This window comes from Ceratotherium simum, chromosome 30, assembly GCF_057802395.1.
Source record: "Ceratotherium simum simum isolate JZ-2026a chromosome 30, ASM5780239v1, whole genome shotgun sequence".
NCBI classification, from domain to species: Eukaryota; Metazoa; Chordata; class Mammalia; order Perissodactyla; family Rhinocerotidae; genus Ceratotherium; species Ceratotherium simum.
Window position 1 is genome coordinate 34,651,251 of NC_141929.1, and position 20,975 is coordinate 34,672,225.

General features: G+C 42.3%; 1 protein-coding gene across 6 annotated transcripts in view; it reads right to left on the reverse strand.

Annotated features, from left to right (window-relative positions):
* Positions 1-6,815: 6,815 nt before the first annotated feature.
* CYLD (CYLD lysine 63 deubiquitinase) overlaps positions 6,816-20,975 on the reverse strand; it is a 75,320-nt gene continuing 61,160 nt past the window's right edge. For all 6 annotated transcript variants that reach the window (XM_087420271.1, XM_087420273.1, XM_087420274.1 and 3 more), the window contains 6 exons: positions 20,600-20,666; positions 15,925-16,057; positions 15,025-15,133; positions 14,046-14,164; positions 13,551-13,767; positions 6,816-11,918 (listed from right to left, as the gene is read on the reverse strand). In XM_087420271.1, the coding sequence (XP_087276397.1) occupies positions 11,734-11,918; positions 13,551-13,767; positions 14,046-14,164; positions 15,025-15,133; positions 15,925-16,057; positions 20,600-20,666 (830 nt within the window). In that variant the 3' untranslated portion in view covers positions 6,816-11,733. The remainder of the gene's footprint in view (positions 11,919-13,550; positions 13,768-14,045; positions 14,165-15,024; positions 15,134-15,924; positions 16,058-20,599; positions 20,667-20,975) is intronic.

Genomic DNA, 20,975 nt, shown 5'->3' on the forward strand with positions numbered 1-20,975 from the left:
TGGTCCCACCGACCGGAAAGGCGGGCTCAGATTTCAGAGAGCACCGCAGTAGAAGTCTGCTTAGCCTCGAACTCCAGCCAAACCCCTAGCTCCTTTGGCCTCAGCTTCTCTGAACGGGTCCACTCTGCGTGTTCAGAGGGTAAGGATGAAGGGTGTAGAGTGTCTTCTGGCGGCTACTGGAAGGATTGACCACCGAGCAGAGAGTGGAGCAGATATGTCCAGAGTGTGATCCCGGCCGAGTCTGTTTGACACCAAACCACAGGGGACACAGTCCTCCTCTTCCTTTGCCACCTCACGCCTGAAGGCTGCTCGGCTGCCTCGGTCTCCCCAGTGTGATCCTGACGGTTTATGCTGCCCCTTCAAGACCCCCTCACAGAGAATGGTCCTCCTGGTCTGGGAACAGCTTCTGTGTGGATCCGGCCACTGGCAGCCCCCAGGCCCCCGCCAGCCCACCCTTCCTGTGATGTGGTGACTCCTGGCGGCCTCGCCCTCCAGTCCCAGCTACAATTCCCCCCTCCCTGGGCTCATAAAAGCCCTCTGGTCTCCGCGGCCATCCAGCCTTCCTTCCCTTTTCCCAGAAGTGGTCTTTTCTCCCCAGGACTGCCAGGAGATGAGTGTCATCTGCCTCCAAAGCCGGTAGAAATGCCTGGGTCTTTTTCGTGCTCAGTGACCTCCAGAATTGCCCCTCCAAACCCCAGTGTCCTAACAGCGTTTGATTTACGCTCACAAACCTTCTCACGTCCCCATCTCCTTCCACTAAATGGCCCTGCCCCGCCACCCTCCCTGCACATCCCGTCATTCAGTCAACCACAGGGTTCCATGTGGATGATACTGACAAGGGAAAACACAAAACCGGAAAAGTCATCTGCAGTCACTGTAACCTACATAGACCAGTGCAGTCGCTGCTAACAAACTTTTCAGTGCCCTCAGACAAATCTTTCTACAAACAAAATTAGATCTATTCTGATACATGTTTTTATTACCCACTTTTTTCTCCTAATATATTGTGGACCTTTGCTCACGTCATTAACAAATGACGTTCTGGAAGGATCTTTAATGGCTGTCAAGGACTCCATAGTCTAGCCTATACCATAAATTGATCAAAGTGCGGCTCGTTTACGTTTGTCAAGTTTGGCCACATTATAGACAATGCTGCCTGCAGTCTCATGGCTAACCGTGGGCCCCCTGCGATCATCATGTCCTAGCGATAGAATGCCCGGTCTAAGGTATACAGCCATTAAGGCTCTTGAAAAATAAGCACACGTGAATTGAACACCCACATGATTCCCAATTTGCGTGTAATTGTTTAGGGTCAGGGGGCTGAGGAAGAACCAAAGCAAGGGAAGTCAGGGGTCTGAGGAGGGGTCTGTGCACACGCCGGACCCAAACACCATTGAAGGGCAACAGGGGAGAGGGGCTTAGAAAGCAGCAGGGCCCCTGAATGTCAGAGGGCGGTAGAGACCCGGGTCGGATCCCCCTGTGTTAGGGGTGGAGATACCGAGGCTCAGAGAGAAGCCCCCAGGAAGGCGGCGACCTCCAGGTCTGGAATCTTTCCCGCACAGCCCCAAGCCCTCTTTAGAGTGAGCCCTGCTCAGGAGGAACAGGCCGTGCGTGGTGGCAGGTTGGGCCTCGGTAAGGGAGAGTGAACCACTCCAAGCAGGGCAGGAGCAGGAGAGAATGGCTGAGAGCAGCAACCAACGTGAGCACCTGTGATGTGCTGGGCGCAGGTCCAAGGGATCTGTCATCACTTAGTCCCCACTGCGAAATGAGCGAAGGTGGGAACTAGGGCTTTGTGAGAGATTCCTGCTCTCAAATGCACAAAAAGTGGTTTATGCAAGCCTTAATCCAAACGCAAACTCTTTCTAGATTTTGCTGAAAGAAACAAGTCTTTTCCACAGCGGCGGGGACTAAAGCAGTGGTTCTCAAACTTCAGTGTGTGTAAGAAACACTTGGTCGGGGGAGGGGGAGGTGTTCAAAGTGCAGATTCCAGGGCCGCGGCTCTCAGAGTTTGCTTCCCTACGTTTTGTGTGGGGCCTCTGAGCCTGCATTCTTCAAGTCCCCTGATGACTCGCATGCCGGTGTTCCACAGACCACTTTTGAGGAGACATTGATGAGTGTGGTTGATTTTCATACCGAGACCCCAACAACTTTTACAGTAGATCTCAGGCTCACACTGACAGTCTTTTCCGCACCCCGTTCCCCACAGAAGAATGTTTCTAATAAAGGGAGAAACGCGCACCAATTAAGGGGCTCCCCCTCGGGATCCTATCACTCGCTGACTTTCTTCCCCTGCAGCTACAGATTTGTAATTCATTCCTCTGCAAACGTCCCAGACCTCACATCTGACCTTACAGCGTTTGCCCAGTAGGTGGCACTCACTCATCTTAAATACCACTTGTAAAAGGAGGCTGAAAGCTCAAGATAGATGGAGACAGAGAAAGGGCAGGACAGAGCCAGTGAGAGAGGACAGTCACAAGCAGCAATGTCCACCGCTAACCAGCTGAAATGATACAGGGGAAGCTTAAACCCTCCTGGGTGTAATTTGTAGTCTAGTGTGTCGCCCTGACGAATTGCAACATTTGTTTGGAAAATCACCTGCTCCTTCCCAACCACGGGAACTGCTTTGGCTACTGGAAGCTAGCTGGAAGTTAAGATCTGGGACTTGCCATAACCCATTATGGCCACACGATGGCGCTGCTGCTCCAGAGCGAGAAGATGCTTAAGAATTTAAATCTTACGAAACAGTCTAAAACTTAAGAGTATGACCTGAAAATAAGATTGTGAAGTGGAAAGAGAGGTGGAAAGAGACATGTTGATCAGACTTGCAACCTGTGCTTCTAGTTCGTGATTATAACACCAGAACTACTGCTGCTGCTCCTAGCGGCCACCCTTTACCGAGGGGTTACTGAGTGCCAGGCTGTGATGAGCAGTTTACAAACACAGTCTCGTTTCAAGCTCATGGAGCCTTGTGAAGAAGTCTACGACGTCTCCACTTCTGAGAGGAAGCATTATGTGGGGAGCCAGAGGCTGGGTCTCTTGTGCTTTCTCAAAGGAAATGAGGACAATGACCTAATTCTGGCCACATCAACAATAGTGAATGGAGTGGCTTCTGTGCATAAAAGCCTAAAAGTTCCTTCTTTCATTCAGCCAAGATTTGAGCATCTACTTAGTGCCAGGCACTGTTCAAGGCGCTAAGGAGAGAGAACTGAAGGAACCAGAGCAAGTCCCTGCTTCTAGTGCAGAGACCACCATACGCCTTAGGTCTGGGGCAGAAAAGGAGGAAGATGGGGGCCGGAAAGTGCCTGCAGGTGCCTTTTGGGGGAGGTCAGTGGCCCACCGGAGTTGGCTCCCACCAGCTCACAAGAGCAATTGTTAACCTTTCAGGAATTGTGCGAGCCAGTTCTTAAGTACAGTAAATTATGTAAATTTACAATTAAATGTTATATTTAAAAATTATAATTAAATCTAATTAAATGTTATATTTAAAACAAGCGTAATAAATACTCAAAACTCCTCACTTTCGAATTATTTTACATTTTACGGTTATCGATGCTGAAGGTGAGCAGACTTTTTCTGTGAAGGACGAGAGAGGGACTATTTTAGGCCGTGCAGGCCACGTGGTTTCTGTCGCAGCTGCTCGGCTCTGCCGTGATAGCACAGAAGCAGCCGTAGGTGGGCAGCGTGCGTGGACGTGACTGTTCCAACAAATGTTATTTACAAAGACAGGCAGTGGGCTAGGTCTGGCCCGCGGGCCGTAGTTTGCGGACCCCTGGTCTCTGCTCAGGTAGTTCTCTCTGTCGTCCCCGTGCAGTGGAAATGCTGAACGCTTGTGTGTAATCCTACCTCCACCTCTTCCCAAATCCACCTTCAGTGACGTCACACAGGTAGCTAGCAGGCCGCCACAGTGAGAGTATTTACCCCACAAAATTGGCAAACGCGACAGATCGGGGCTCTTTTCCCCTGGACGGCTGGTGGCTAAACATTTGCTGACACATCACGGGCTAATGTGGTCTGTGAAGGCATCTTTGAGGAGGTGACCTCCGAAGAGAAACCTGAAACTGCACTTAGTGTCTCCATCCTGCTGCCCATCTCACCCACAAGGGGCGACCTACAGGGCGCGGTTTGGAAATGTCTGAACAAAACAGTCTAAAGTTTGCCGAGATGGCCAGAAAGAGCAAAGTGCACATTTGTTTAAAATATAGAGATTCCAATACCCTCACTCCACCACGGCCACTCTACGGAGCAGCCCGGCCTCTCGTGAGCCATTTAGAATGCACAGCTGAGAAGCCACGCGTCGGGGCCATGGCCTGACCTCTTTTATTCCACAGGCTGGTGAGACCCTGCCCGCCACCAAATCCCGCAAAATTAGACCTTAGAGGTCCCATTCGATGTCTCACAAAGTAGGAGGGATGGAGGAGAGGGACTCAGGGAGGCGGCACTGGCAAAGTCAACTTCCACGCCAACTCTTTAAACCCGAGCGCAACCTCAAACTACTTTGGAAAAGGCAATATGTAAAAAGACTTGGGTGTCATTCGTAAGGTGATGATTTGATGCGTGAAATTTAAGAGCTTTCATAAACTCCTGGAAAGTTGGCAAGGTCAAAGTGGTGGACATAACTTGAAATATCAGCTGTGCTTTTGTGATGAAGGTCACCGCTGGATGAATCACTCTATTTTTATGATGTCCAGTTCAATCTGTGCTCACCTAATCACTTTAATTAGACCTCCGAAACTACTCCTTCTCCAATAAAATTCAGCTCTGCAAACAGTCCTCCACAGTCGGCAGCTCACACAGACCTGAGGGTCCACAGTCCAGGCTGAAGGCTGCCCAGAACACTGAGTCCCTTCCTGAGAGCTCTCTACCTTCTTACCTCGTCAACCTGGTGGTTTTCCTTTCCTGTTTATGACATCTAAGTTTATACAATCTTTGGACTATTTCCTGAACAAAGAGAATAGCATCTTCATCACACCCTTTAAGGATATCTTCCTTCAAGTCCTCTTCAGAAGTAGTGAAATTCGTCCTGCTTGCAGATCTCTTCTCCTGCCTCCAGATCACGTCCAACGTATATTTCCAAGGCTCTTTCTCAAGAGCCCGGGCCAGGAGGTTTAGAGCAGATTTTCTACTTCCCCTTTGGAGCTTGTCCAAGTCCACAATCCTCTGTCTTTCACCAGAGCAGAAAGTTCCACTAGGAATGACAAGTAGATTGTGTGTCCCTCAGAAAACCCCATTCCTCCTGACAAGTGGCCCCCAGTCCTGGCTGCACGTTGGGCCGATGTACCAAGCTTTGTAAATACCAAGCGCCTGGCTCTGCCTGCAGAGCTTCCAGCAGGTTTGGGTGGGCACAGGCTTTAGGATCCTTCAAGTCTCCACACGTGAATTCAACGTGCAGCCAGGATGGAGAAGGGCCCTTCCAGGCAGTACATGCGTTCTTCAGGTTTTAATGAGGGACGACGTGCCTCAGTGAGTCAGGAAAAGAGCAGCGAGCCAGGCCAGGCAAAGAGGCTCAGCGCTGGGCCAACGGCTCCTCTGCCAGCCGGTCAGCTCTCCTCTGACGAGGACTCATTCTCACTTGTCTACTGTAACTGTCACACTAATATGCCCACAGGGAGTCAGAAAGAACGGGATCTATGAAAAAGCATGCATTGAGTCTGACCAAGGGAAAGTCAGAGTGGAGTTAGCATGACATAGTTTCTTTCTCACCAATGTGTTCATTCCACTGTGGATTTCTGAAACAGGAGAGTTCTTGAATGTGCTATTAATACCAATATTACCAACACAGACCATTCTAGCTTTCCTACTTTGGCATAAGAAGTGACTTAAGGGCCAGCCCAGTGGCGTAGTGGTTAAGTTTGCACGCTCTGCTTTGGCAGCCTGGGGTTCGTGGGTTCAATCACAGGGGTGGACCTACACACTCCTTGTCAAGCCACACTGTGGTGGCATCCCACATACAAAATGGAGGAAGATGGGCACAGATGTTAGCTCAGGGCCAATCTTCCTCATCAAAAAAAAAGAAGTGACAAACTCCAAGTAATTCCTGAGCAAGACTTGCTACATCAGTTATCTAAAAGTAAAACTTCTATATAAAAGCCCATATAGCATCACGTAATCATTTCTCTGGATTATACAGAAAAGTAAGGCATTTAATTGCCGCCTTGGCCGCTATGGGGGACCAGGACACACTATTCTATAGTACATAGCTTTCGGCCCATGTTCGGAGATGATGAAATGACGCACAGGAGGAACAATTTCTGGTTGGAGTGGCTTAGAGACTGGAGGACCTGAGCTTTAATGAGGATAAGAGCTTGGAAATGCCAAGCTACTTCAAGAAACTACACAGAGTCATGATGCCAGGGGGCAACCCCGAGACCACTGGCACATCTCCCAGAACAAGGCAAGTCTGAGGTTTTCTAAAACAATCACAGGGCCGGCCCCGTGGCTTAGTGGTTAAGTGCGCGCGCTCCGCTGCTGGCGGCCCGGGTTGGGATCCGGGCGCGCACTGACCCACCGCTTCTCCGGCCACGCTGAGGCCGTGTCCCACATACAGCAACTAGAAGAATGTGCAGCTATGACATACAACTATCTACTGGGGCTTTGGGGGGAAAATAAATAAATAAATAAAATCTTTAAAAAAAAAAAAAAAAGTTTGTAAAACAATCACAATGAGGGCAGAGACTTGACAAAGAAACAGGTGTGTCCGTACAGCATTTTCCTAAAGGAACCTTCTTTCCTGGCACCACTGCAAAAATTTAACAAGTTGTTCTCAATTCCAGTTTTCCCACAACCCAAAACCCTTCCCCAAAGAAATCAAGGAAAAAGAACCATAAAAATTTAATTTTAATGATACAGAAATAGTATATAGTACATTTCTTTCCACAGCAGCACTTCATTCATCTCTAAAAAATTTAACAAAATTAAGGCTAAATCAGAGCAATCTGATAGTAAAGGGGTATTTTATATGGTGTTATTTTTAAAGAATGTCTTCATAAATATAGGATGTTCATCAGGCAAAAAACTAAAAAGAAATGTTGAACAAGATACCAGACATGGGAAATGCAGTACAAAATGTGCTCCCTTACACCAATTTACTAATAACCACGGCTTCCTGGGGAAGTTTCAAATGGGATTTTTTAAAAAAAATGAACGTTTATGACAGGATGCTAAGACTTTCTGGAGTTAAAATCCCACAGTACTATAGGCCATTTATTTTAGAAAATAAAACCAAGGACAGCTGAGTCTCCCACACAATCTCTCTAGAAAAAATAAAAAGCAAAAGCGGACAGTTAAGGGCAAGAGAATGAGATCTGAAGATTTGGTGCTTGAAAGGCAGAGCCCTCCGTAACTGGCTTCCCCCCGACCTGTATGACAGACAGCCTTAAAATACGGTGAAACAAGATGGCACCCTGCCAAGACGGACTCTTGAGTGGCCGGCTACAAATGCTGAGGTTTTCCAGGACCAGGAGGAAGGACTAGCTTTCTTCCCCGCTTCTTCGTTGCCCTTGGCCACATCTGCTGGGTAGCTTTTCCCCACTGCTTTCTGACTCGAGAGAGACCCTGTGGCTGCTCCAGGATTTAGAATAAGATAGTCTTGTTCTCTCTCTTTACCCTCCAATCAAGCGTCTGAAAGGGAAATAGACAAGTCCAGTTCTAACTCCCCGCAGGCAGCCTCAAGCTCTAAGATCCTGGTCTCTGACCAGGCACACGACCCCGGGGGCATACAGAGGCCACGGCCGCTTTGAGGGTTCCGCCTTCTCCCCTCCACCCTCTCCTGCACACCTGCTTCCATTTTAATGTGCTCTCTCCTCCTCCACCCCCGCCTGTCCTGGGGAATTCAAGTATTATTTCCACTGAAGGGGAACCATGGGTGTGTTGTTAACATCACCACCCCCTAGGGAAGGTGCTCTCATTTTTAACTGTAAGCCTTATAGTTCTACTTTCACAAGGACATTTTACTTTATGACAAGAGAATGTGTAACCCCAGCTGAGAATCTTCTCATAGAATGTTAAAATTTTCATCATAAAGTAGCAGATGCTAAGAAATAATGGAAGCTTTTTCTTTAACTTTGCATGACAATTTTGTTTTTCCATTTCTTTGGTTCTCAGGGCCTTGTTTCCCCTAAAGAAATGAAACGGAAGGCAAACGTCCAGGTGAGTAACATCAACTGTCCTCTTAAAGACTTATCCGTGTTCCAGAGAATGCTAACACCTCCAGGAAACAGCAGGTTGAGGTATGTATACTGAAATGCATGTCTTACATAAATTCATATGTAAACACAGATCGACAATGATAAATATCCGATCGTCCACGTTTATGTGGAGTAATTGATGCAACAACATTATGTGATCACACAATTACGTAAAGAAAAGACAGTCTTGAGATCTTTTAGTGCGTTCAGTGGTCTTCAAGCCCAGCCAGCAGCAGGCTCACCTGGCGGAGCTTTCTCCTAACAAATTCCTGAGGCCCATTCGTGAAGTCAGATCCAGCAGGCACGGCTTGGGACCCAGAATTTTACAGGGTGTTTTCCCACAGAATTTGATATTCCAACCCCTCTGTCACACAGAGGAGGGCACCGAGTCCAGAGAAGTCAGGATGTCATCTACGGCTAACGGAGAAGCGGCAGAGGCGGGCCAGCCCCAGGCCACTTGCCCCCGGCCCACTGCTCTCTCTGCTCCACCACGCTGCCTCCCGGAGCTTCCCCACGCCTGGCCCCCTCCACCCAAGCTAAGCAACCACTAGTAGACTTTCTGTCACTAGGAGCAGGTGGCAAGCTGTCCGAGGGCAGGGACCCCGTCTCATATTCCTTCTGACACAGTTCCTGGTAATAAATGTCTAATAAATACTTGCTGGTTGGCAGTCACTCATCTCAGGTCTAATATTGTATTCACTGCTCACATCTTTGTCTACTGTCATCCAAGCAGAGGCAAAATTATTTATCTGGGTATCGAGATCCACCTGAGGGAGTAGTAACGCCTGGATTTATAAAGATGCCATGTCCAGACAACAGGAATTTGAATGACAATACAAGTTCCATAAGATTAATTACCATGTCTTCCCCTTGTTCCCAAATTATGTGAACTAGGTGAAAAAATAAATGAATCCAAGGGATAGAAAGAAGCCGTTTACCTATCACATTTGGCAAATATGAATTATAAAAATCCTAAGCTATTCTAAGGAGATAATCCTTAGCAATTGTAACAACTATATTTTCTTTGAGTTTTGTTACATTTCTCTTGGTTTTTCAACATGTTTTCCCAGTCTTACAAAACATTCTTTTGTGGGTGGAGTCACCTCCTTTATAAAGCTGATAGTGAGGGACGGAACACATGTAGCCCCTCCGCTATGACATGGCTGCTCCTCTCTCTCTCTCCCCCTATATCTATAAATTCACACACACACACACACACACACACACTTACACATGTGTATTTATTTGGAGGTGGGGGGACATGACTTGTTATATTTTCTACTTGTAGCTATGAATCATGAACCACATTATAAATAATTCTACCATATTGCCATCTTGACTGTAGACAGGACGTGGAAAAAAGATAACCAAAACATTTAAAAAGCCAACAGGAAAATAGCAAAGAATGTTTAAGGTTAAAAATTAAATAAATCAACAGGCGCATGGGGCACTGTTGCCACACAGCCCGGCCCCGTCTGTGCCCACTTGACACACGGGGCGGTGCTGCAGCAGGGACAAGGGGGTACTGCCCGGGGGGACCCAGGGACCACAGCTGGCCCTTGCACCCCTTACTGAGTGCTCCCTCCCCAGGCAACACGAGAAGCTCTCCTGAAGAAAATGTCCTTAGAGACAGTTTACGGAGGAGCCTGCGCACCCCGGGCAACACTGCACATGCGTCCAAACAAGTCTTCTTCAGGGTCAGCTGGGGAGGCTGGCAGGACGGACCTTCCTCAGCTTGTACCTTGTTTTAATTTTTACAGAAAAGGAACGGTCTTCTCTTCTTTTGCCCTTTAACTGTTAAATCCAGTCTTACCTAGATATAGATTCCTAATCATTCCTCTAGATCCTCTCTTAAAATCACACTGATGAGCTCATCCATCCACTTATTCATTCAAGACACATTTCTGAAGAGCTGACGGGACTTGTGGATGGGCAGAGCTGGAAGAGACCTTGGGCATCTTGCATCCCACGCCCCTCATTTCCTCGAGGGTGATGGAGGCAGGGCCCAGGGTTGGAGGAACCCTACAGCCCAGGGTTCCTCACCCCCAACCCCTTGATCTAGTCTCCATCTCACCACCCTACTTCATGCAAAATGTATGTACTTTTTCATTTCAAAAATGAAAAAACTACAAGATGAAAGAATTTTTGTACCTTATTGTTATTTATGAAGCTAATAAGTATTGCAAAACGGAATGACAGAACCAAAGGGTAAATGTGCCTTAAAAAAAATAATTGCAGGGTTGGTAAAGATTCTTTCCTTTTTTTTTAAATTAAATGTTTTATGAAGTCATATGCTATAGACATATGACAACTTTTCTGTCTTTCTGCATGATTAAGAAGTTTCCAAAAAGACAACAATGCCACAGAACAACACCGGGAGGACACACAGGCCACAGCACTGACATTTACAACCTACGCTTCTAGGCTACAACATCACTCGAGGTCTGGACACACTATGGAGATTAGCTAAGGAAACACCCATTTTCTATTTAACCAGAAGGAGGATGAAGCTGCTGCTAACATTTCAATAACATGTAAGATTCATAACTGTCATTATCTCAAGTGAAATCAGACTGAATTTAGTGGGGGGACGGACTGACTGATGAACTTAAGTTCTGGACAGTTCTATTCACAATAGTAGAGGTTCAGATACCCAACACATCTCTGCAGGGACATTTTAATGAATAATTCTATACACCAAATTTATCTTCTTGTGGACCATATATTTGGGTAGGAAGACATCATACTTCTCACCCCGCTCCTTTAATAAAACTTACTGTGCCCCTTTCCACAAAAGGGAGAGCTTCCAAAAAAACTGTTAGCTGACAGTTACTACTATGAATGAAGAGCTTCAACTGCTGTTTACTCTAATCCCCCAGGAAAATTACATCAAAAATGGATGTTTTATGACAAAATCACTCATTTATCTCAAAACCAGAACAAATAGAAAACAACACTATTCAGGGAGTTGAAGTACTTTTCTGAACACTACTGCAGAAACACAGAAACCCAGCAGATTGCAGACATGCAGGAGTCAGCACTGGATAGGAAAGAATTAACACATCACACTCAGTACAACTTTAATAACTGGATTGAAAGTAGACTCTTAATAAAACCAAAATATTCCTTCCTCAAGGCAACCATTAGCTACAAAGGAATAATGATTCATATCCTTGGTCCATAAAGAAGACGCATTTATTTACATTCTCAATGGACCAAAAGAGGTTTTAAACTGTCACAATTAAAATTTTATGCTTCCAAAAATATCATATCATAATGCATTTAACTTAAAGCTTCAGGTATTAATAACTTCATTTAGACTCCTTAAAAAACAAACACAAACATACTTTCTAGAGTGCAAAATGCTTCTTATTAAATACTCCAGTAACACAAAAGCAATTTGTTTTTAAACACAGGAATCCTTTTCTGAAGGATCACCCCACAGAGACATCCATTGCCGGCAATGGACGGGGAACAAGACTGCCAGCTCGGGGAAAACGCAACGTTAGAATTTTGCGCTGGGTTTCTGCGCCTATCCAGATGACCCCACTCATTTGTACAAACTCATTGTTGGACTCTGGTACATGCACATGTACGCGTCACAGAGAAGTCTTCGCGCACAGCCTTGGATTCTTCTGGAGTCCAAGGAATGCAGGTCTTCGAGAGACATTTTCAAGTACTCTCCTACTTCTGGGCACGGGGTAACTTGAGGAATGTTGAAGCCGTTCTGACCACCTACGAGAAAGAGGGAGAGCTATATTCAGGGCAGTCAAGTTCTAAACCCTGTGCTGCCCTGCCCCACCAAAGCAACTACAATTCTATAATTTAGTTTCTACTTTTGAGGATCTGAAAGACCTTATTTTACTTCTCATTTCTAGAAGCTAAAGCCTCTTTTTAACTTTTAACAGTTTTCTCACTTCTTGGTTTCTGAAAGGATTCTAGGGCCAATAGTGAATAAAACTGGTAAAAGGACACACACCCTGAGCAAAGTCCAAAACCTACTTTCCAGACTTCTGTCTCTGTTCACCTAGGGAAGAGTGTTACATAAACACACGCACACAACAGTCAACTCTTCACATTCCCACATCCCTTCCCAACGCAAGCACCCTGTACACTTCACCATGAGACTGTCCAGTTCAGAGCAGATCTAGTAAAATGAATACCATTTTACTTCCCTAAACTTTAAAAATGTATTTGTGCAACTCCCACAGGTTTTGTTTTACATATCACTAGACTGAATGAAGATGCTGCAGGGGTGGTTTTAGGGATTCCAGGAAAGGCTCTCTGCGTTGGCCTCCCAACAGCTTTTCCAAACATCTGAAACCCCTACGCTTTTGAGTCACACTGTTAATGCAAATCTAACGGAGGTAGGCATGCCTCTACAGGCGGGGCTGTGCTGTGCCCCTCAAGAGTCTGAGAGCTGAGAAAATGCTGAGAACCCTTGCTTGAGAGCTTGGGCCTCGGGTCAAGAGGCTGCCACAAGGGAGTGTCCTTGGGGGACTGGAGCTTGAGAGAAGGGCCAAAGGAAAAACGGGGCTATAGGAGAAGAACAGAGGAAGGCGAGGTCACACCTCCCAGCCTGGCCCGGGACGGGTCCTGATCTGTATGCGGCACACAGGCAGGCGTGGGGCTGCTGGACAGTCGTTTCCTCCCTGACACCTACTAGAGCACCTGCACTTCACACGCACTCATCACATATCTGTTACATAACGACTCAGTATTCCAGAAAATGGCCCAGAAGCTATAGTATATTCCCCATTTCAGGAAGAAACACATTACATGCAGAATAGGCTTATTTTACCAAAGAAGATATTTGCACCCCTTCTTAGCTTTGTCTTTGGGAAGACAACATGGTTTAGTATAAAAACATAAGCACTGAGGTCAGAAAGACTGCGTTAAATATCAGCTACATGACCTCAGGCACCTTAAACCTCAGCCTCAATAACAGGAAAACAGGGATAATTCCCCTCTTGCAAGGAAGGATTTGGGTATAATGACTTAATGTACTTCTCAGAGAGCTTGGCACACAGGCACTTAATAAATGGCGACTACGGCTTGTACAAAAAACGAGAGGAGCCTGAAAGTAAAAGACAAAGCCGACAATAAAGCCACTCAGCCCTAAAATACGAATTTTGGCACTTTTTTTAACAAAGGCCATATGCATGTCAACACACCACAACAATATTATTTCTCAGTTTGGTAGCAGGGCTGTTAATGCATTTCAAGATTTAAGACTGTGTCACCAAGATTCTCCTGAAAGGCTGTTCACACAAAGTACTTTATTACTCAGAACAGGCTATCCCACTCTGAACTGTCCCACTACAAACTAACAGGGCGCCACACAGAGAAGAAAGGTGTTTAAAATACCATCTCGATCAGCCATGCTGTCAAAGAAGAGCCAGGCAGAGTCGTCTTTCCCGTACTTCACAAAGGCAACATAGTGGCTTGTCTCGATGCAGAGAACAGCAAATAATTCCATCTTCTGGCAGGGAATGCAGCCGTGTCGCCAGTCCCAGTCAGGGAGATCTTTGGGAAGTGACACTGGGTTATATTTGTGATTCAGTCTCTTGGGATGAAGGTGGACCTAGAACGGAGGATGAAGAGAATGTCATTAATGAACCAAACAACGTTTCCAGTGAATGAACTCCACTTACTCTAACAGAATCCACCCTACAAACAGCAACCAAGTACTTCACAGAAGTCTATCACGTAAACAGAAGAGGCATAAACAATGCCATTTAGTTATGAATTTTTTAGACTTAATTATGATTTTGAAAACTTTTCAAAATCTTAAATCTGTTTTCAATGAAAAATAATTTCCTATTTAATAAGAGAGCATCCACTAAGTGAAGCCAGACTTACTTGGGTGTTGCAGGTCTTACAGAACTGCTTGATCTTCCCCGCAGAGATGTCGGGATCCTCATAGCACTCTCTGCACTCATACATGGCAAGGCCTCCACAGATTCGGCACTGCCTGGGGGCTAGAGGGCAGGGGTGCGAGGGAGTTAGAAGCCTTCACAAAATGCATTCTTTCATTAAAAAGATTAAAAAGAAAAGTTAAGCTTTAAAAAAGATAATGTTCATGGACTCAAAAAAGTCTATCCCTTCCCATCGCCATAAACTTTATGTTGGATTTCCTTGGATTCAGGATATCTTTAAAGACATTTTCTCTGACCAAACGACAATTTTTTAAAATAATATATTTAAGGGTGTTTCCTCCCGATTATATAATGTCTATTGATTAAAACTCAAAGATACAAGAAAGCATAAAGAAGAAAACTGAAAGCATCTACAATTTCAGTTAGCAAGAGAGAACCATGGTCAATACTACTGTGAATTTTCTCCAATACTTTTATATCTGCATATTTACAGAACCATGTGTGTGCACACGTGCACATGTGTGTGTAGCTCCTCTTGTGGAAAGTGTTAGCATCCTTACCTTTGTATTTAACATTACGTCATGACCACTCTCGTACACACTGGTCTTCAAAAACATGCATTTTAATGGCAGTAGTTTTGTTATATAGCCACATCACAATTCATTTAACTACTCTTCTCTTGTTAATACATAGATTGTTTCTAGTTTCTTAATCATGTAACAATAAACATATTTGCATACAAAATATTTATTTGCATGTCTGATTATTTTCTCAGAATAAATCCCTAGAACTGAAAGTACTAGCTTAACATTTCCAGGCTCTTCAGATGTTGAATTGCCTTTTAGAAGACTTGGCTCCTGTTAGACTCTTACTCACAATTAATGAGAATGACCTGACAGACTATTTCGGAAAAACAAACTAAAAAATCAGACAGTATACTTACTGTCAAGCAGTATACTTACTGTCTTCAAGTAAATCTGTTATATTTAATTCCAGAGAAGGAAAAATTTTTTTAAATAGTTTAAAGTCTTTTCCAAATCGAGGCATCTGAATAATCAGACAAGATGGTGCCTAAAAAAAAGATATATATTTTTAGAAAAAATGTGCTGAAAAAAATTTTCCCAATGAAACTAAAACAGGCCTGGCTGTCTCCAAACGGTGGTTTCCCCATAACATCGATGGCCTCTAAGACAGGATCCACGTGTGAATGTGGAGTGTGGAGGCACAAGTCTTCAAACAGTCCAAAACCTCAGGGACACAGACACACTCAGAGGTCAGCAGTCAACAGCCTTTGGTCTCTAATAAGTTGATGACTATCTAGAGTGACAGTCTACTTTGGGTTTATATTTAATAAAGGTTTTGGAAAAATTATTTTTGCAAGTATAATAAAGAAACTGTCGTCACTGAATGACACTATTCCTGAAATTTCAACAAATAAATAACTGTGGCTGTTAAGGTTTTACTAGAACATTCCTTCAGAAATGAATACAATAAAAATAAACCACAAGCATGTACTACTACTATCACGAAGACACTCAGTAAAAAGTAAAAGAAAAACCCTTTCCTTTTCCTTGAAATACTACTTAAAAGTTTTCAAGTTACCAATCAGTTTGCTATTTTCTTTGGCATCAAAAAACCAAAAAGTTCAATCTTAATTCTAAAGCATTTCTACAAGGACACATTTAAAACACCATATATTTTTAAATTTGTGTTTTGTTAACAGTTTGTGTTTCTAACTGTTCTCAGTGGGATAAAATTAATAGATACTGAGTAGTCTTAATAGTCATTAATAGTAGTCTTAAGAGTAGTCTTAAGAATACTAAGGACTTTTATGTAAAATACAATAAGTAATTATCACTAACCTCTGCAAATTTCAGGTTACTGTTGATAAAAGACCATTCTAACAACTGCTGAATTGTAGGAACCCCAACTTTCTCATTTTTTTCCATAAAAATTTGATAGAAGTAACAATCTTGCACTTTTTGACCTGCTGATCTAAAAACATGCAGAAAAAACACATATAATTTATTTATGAAATGCTTAAATCAAAATGTGACGTTGTTCCAGCAGTATTAGAGAACAGAAAAGCTATGAAATTGATGGTGCAACTATGGATAGTCAGAACAACAGGGGAAAGACAATAATTTAGATTAAATAATTAAACGTACTTGTGCATAAGACCTTAAAAATGATTTATTTTAGTTTTCATATTGAAAAATTCCCTTAGTGATCAGCATAAAAATAATGGAATAACATCCACAATCAACAAGCACTGTGTGAACAGTAATAACCAGAAGCTAAACTCACTTGCTCAACTTAACTGCCCAAATCTAGAGAGAAGCAAACTGTATTTAATGCTTGAAACAGGAAAACAAATTCCTATATGCCTGAATGGGACAGGCCCTTAGAGACCTTGAGACGGAACTTATCATTTCTAAAATGACGGTCCTGAGTTCTAGGGAAGGATAATCACTTCCCAGCAACTCAATAGCAGAGCAGGGTGTGGAACCCAGGTGTGCTAACAACCACTTACTACTCTTTCCACGACAGCCGCCCTTTAGACAGTCAGGTCACTCATTTACTCAACACAGACCAAGTAAGCGCCTACTTCTGCCAATCACGGTGTTAACCCTATATTGAACATTTTCCCTTCTAAATATTTAACTACAGAATGCCATTATTTTTAAGACTAACTCTACCAAAAGGACTGGTGATCTTTAAGTTTACTATTTACCTTTTTACCAGAATTTCTGGGTATAGAATCAGACTTTATAGCTAGATTTCAAGATATTTTAGTTTTTGTAATAAAACCTCAGCTACTCAGAGTCCAACCTTTAGAAACCTTCAGCTTCCCAAAGCAACATATACCCCAAAATAAACAAAACTTATCTGGTGATAAAGCAAGAGATTCTTGAGAACCCACAGCAAATACAAACAAATTATAATGAAAAAACCTGAAGGTTATGCCGTATCAGTATTTTCATTGGTTGCTGATGACTATGAAAGCCAAAAGCATAAAAAAAATTTGTAGGTAACAAAAAAACAAGACAGAAGACTAAGAAAGCAGAACATAGCAGAAGTCAGTAGTCGTGACAACTAGAAACAATAATGGTGGCAGAGCAGGGGATGGTGGCTGAAGGGAGCACGAAGCGGCCCACACTGAGAGGATCAGCAGTGAGACTGGGACAGAAGACCCGGGAGGGTGGGGGACAACAACCACTCAGACCCCGTTCCTGAAGCTTCAGAAGGCTAAAACCCTCAAGGAGTTAGCCGCTCACTAAGACGCAAATATACAAGAATCTCAACCAAGTTGGTGCTATTGTACCAAACTGTACAATTTACATTGCCGTTTTCCACTAAGAAAATCTAAGAGCAGGAGGGTACAAATGTTGCATTAACTTTAGGAAAAAAACAGACATCTACAGAGAAGATAAAAACATTCATGGATTTGTATAATATTGGTCTATCTACCTTCATAACACAGACCATAATGGGTAGCCACCAAACTCTCTACAGATTCTGGGTTATCTAGCACTATGGAACGTAACAAATCCACGTAATAAGACGACCCAGACCAAGTTCTATAAGCAGAGGTAATTAGTGATACAATCTGAAAATTGCCCTATATCTTTGCTTCTTGATTGCTCATTTTATTCCATCATTTTTCTTGGAATGCTTTGCCTCCGTTCACTACCTTCCCTTGTTAGCGGCTACGACTTTAGTTTCACCTTATCTTTAACACCTTACACACAATTAGTCATTATTATTACTACTACCATCATTGTTACTGTTTTTTAAATATGAAGGCTTAATTTACCCACATTTACCAATATCTTGATTTTTCCTTGTTTCTTGCATATAACTCCTTTATTCTAAATTCAGTTTTGTCTTACTGAAGAATATCGTGTCATAAGTCTCTGAGTGGTAATTTAGTCCTGGTTCCTCCTGCTCACGAATTCTGTGCATCTTTATTCCTAGAATTTAAGTCTGTCAAAAATTCTGAAAAATCTTCAGCTATTATCTCTCAAAATACTGCTTGTTCCCTACTCTCTCTCGTGTCTCCTTCTAGAACTATAATTAGAATCTATCTTCCACGTCTCTTAGCCTCTCTTATTTTCCAACTCTTTATTCCTTTGGGCTACATTCTGGGTACTTTCTTTAGATCTATCTTCCAAATGAGCAATTCTCTCTTTAGCTGTACATATTGCATCCAGGGGGATACTCGTACCCTCTCAGCCAGATATTTTATATATGGAGATATATTTTTTATTCTATTTCTGGGAATTCTATTTTTGCTTATTTGATGTTATTTGTTATCAAATCTGCATTTATCTTCCATACGTCTCTAAGTCCTTTTGTCTCGTCAATCATTTAAGAATATTTTGTAGTCTCTTTTAGACTGTTTTACTATTTCAGATTTTTAAGGACTCATCTTCCTACTTGTTGCATCAGCTGACTCTCCCTCAGTCAAAAAGAAAGGCTCATGGAGGAGAAGAATGACAGTTGGCAAAAAAAAAAAAGGGCTAATTTTCAAAGTATCTTTTCATAGTCTTTAAACCAGTGATTCTCAATATGAAGAGGTTGCTGAAGTGGGAGGGGAGGCAGTACACCTCTCAAGGGTGTCAGAGCTTCCCAGGGCCTTCTTCAAACTCCACAAGACCTTCAGAGCCTGAGATGTATTCCTAGATGCATCTGACCCCTTCTCACCCCTGTAGGAATGACTGCAGTATGCATCCTGTGTCATTACTGGGAGTGTATTACATCCCTACGGCATGTTGGGCTAGGAGAAACAAGAATGACAACCATTTTAATCATCTGGAATTCATCTCTTCAAAATGAAAAATGAAATGCCTTTTTTCTCCAAATTGCTCGATTTCCTACACCAAGTATTAAACATATCTTTCCTTCCTCATTTGTGTTTGAAGGATGACTTAATGCTGAAATACCACATATAGTTAATTCTATTTCTGACCACTCTATTCAGTTCTGTTGATCCACATTTCTAATTTTATACCAGTATCACACTGTTTTAATGTCTACTGCTTTGCCTTTATAGCTTATAAGCAATTTATAGCTTATAAAGAACTCTTTTTTAAAAACTTCAATATTTTCACCTATTTCATCTTGTAGAGAACTCTAAAATCACTTTACTGAGTTCCAAAAAAAATGTTAAGATCTTGCTTATGTGCAAATTATTATGTAAAAAATTAATATCTTTAAGTTATTTAATCTTCCTACCTGGAACACAATCTTTCTCACTAATTAATCAAATCACTTTTTAGCTATGTACAAGTCTTTTAAAAAGCCTATCACAATCAAATTGACTTCTTGGCATTTTATACTTTCATGAAGTATAAAATTATCCCTTTTCCATATTTGCTACAAGGTATACAGAAAAGTTATCGATTTCTCCATGGTTATTTTCTACAGGGCCAAATTAAAAATTATTTTATTGGGGCCAGCCCAGTGGCTTAGTGGTTAAGTTTGCCCACTCCACTTCAGCAGCCCAAGGTTTGAGGGTTCGGATCCTAGGTGTGGACCTACACACCACTCATCAAGCCATGCTGTGGCAGCCTCCCACATACAAACAAATAGAGGAAGATTGGCACAGCTGTTAGCTCAGGGCCAATCTTCCTCACCAAAAAAAAAAAATTATTTTGTTAATTCTAGTAGTTTCAAAACAATTCTCTACGATTTTCTAGGTGTACATACAGCTATTACCATCTTTGAATAGATAATAAATATGTATTCTTGGTGTTTACATATCATGTCTTATTTCATTAGTTAGAACTTCCAAAACAATATCAAACTATAATGGTGGTATTATCTACCCTTCCTTCCTTCTTCTTATCCATCAATTCAACAATGGCATCAAACAACATCACTTAAGACAGAGACACGTTAAGAGTACTTGTCTGTGATGAGCTTTTAGGGAAGTAAATGCTATATTAGCAAGATTTTCAACAGAGAAACCCAGGCTAAAATGTAAAAAGGTCCCGCATTTAGACTGTGAAAATTAAACTATCTGGAAAGTTCATCCATTAAAACATCTCACTAAGAACTTTACTGCATTAGATTCAAGGCTTTCATTCAAGAAGGGGGGAAAAAAGACCAAGTTACAAAACTGGGAACAAGAGAGCTAATCAAAGCTAAATTAATTCTTTGAGTGCTGCATAGTCAAAATTAGTGTTGTCACAGTGTTTGATTAGGTTAGAATAAGATTCTCTTAAATGGTTCATTAATTTAAATTACAAAATTATTTAGACAGTTTTATAATGAAATGACTTGCAATAGTAGTTATTACTGTGCTTAAAATTAAAAGCAAAAATTTACATTGGATTCGTTCTTCAGGGTAAGTATAATACTACGGAGAAGACAATGATTAAAATTACTCTGCAGTGTAGGAACCAACATATTAAGATCCCTAACCAAATACAATATTAAGTAATCACTAAGGAAATCATTTCTACTGAATGATGGACAAAGAAATAATGATTGTCTATTTTTCCAATACTTTTGTAACAATTTAAAAGTTACCTTATTTTTAACAATGGTTCTACCCTTAAAATATGATGAAACAGGATATTCAAGAATTCTTCAGGATCTAGGAAAAAACAGAAAATCAAATAAGTCACAGAAAAAATTTTTAAATCACTCTATTTTTTATTTATAATAGTCATATTGCTATACTGAATTCAATTTCATAATCAATATTATTTCAATTAAAATCATAGTTGTCAAGTTTTCCTAATGAAAAAAGGATATTCAAAAGTTATGAAAAAGTATTAATGTTCCAATTTTTTATAACTTACTGCATTTGAAAGGGTATAATAATTCACATATAGTGAAATAATTTTAATTTCTTTTGAGGGGTTTCAGATAAGTGGAATAAAACCTGAAGTATCACCTTGTT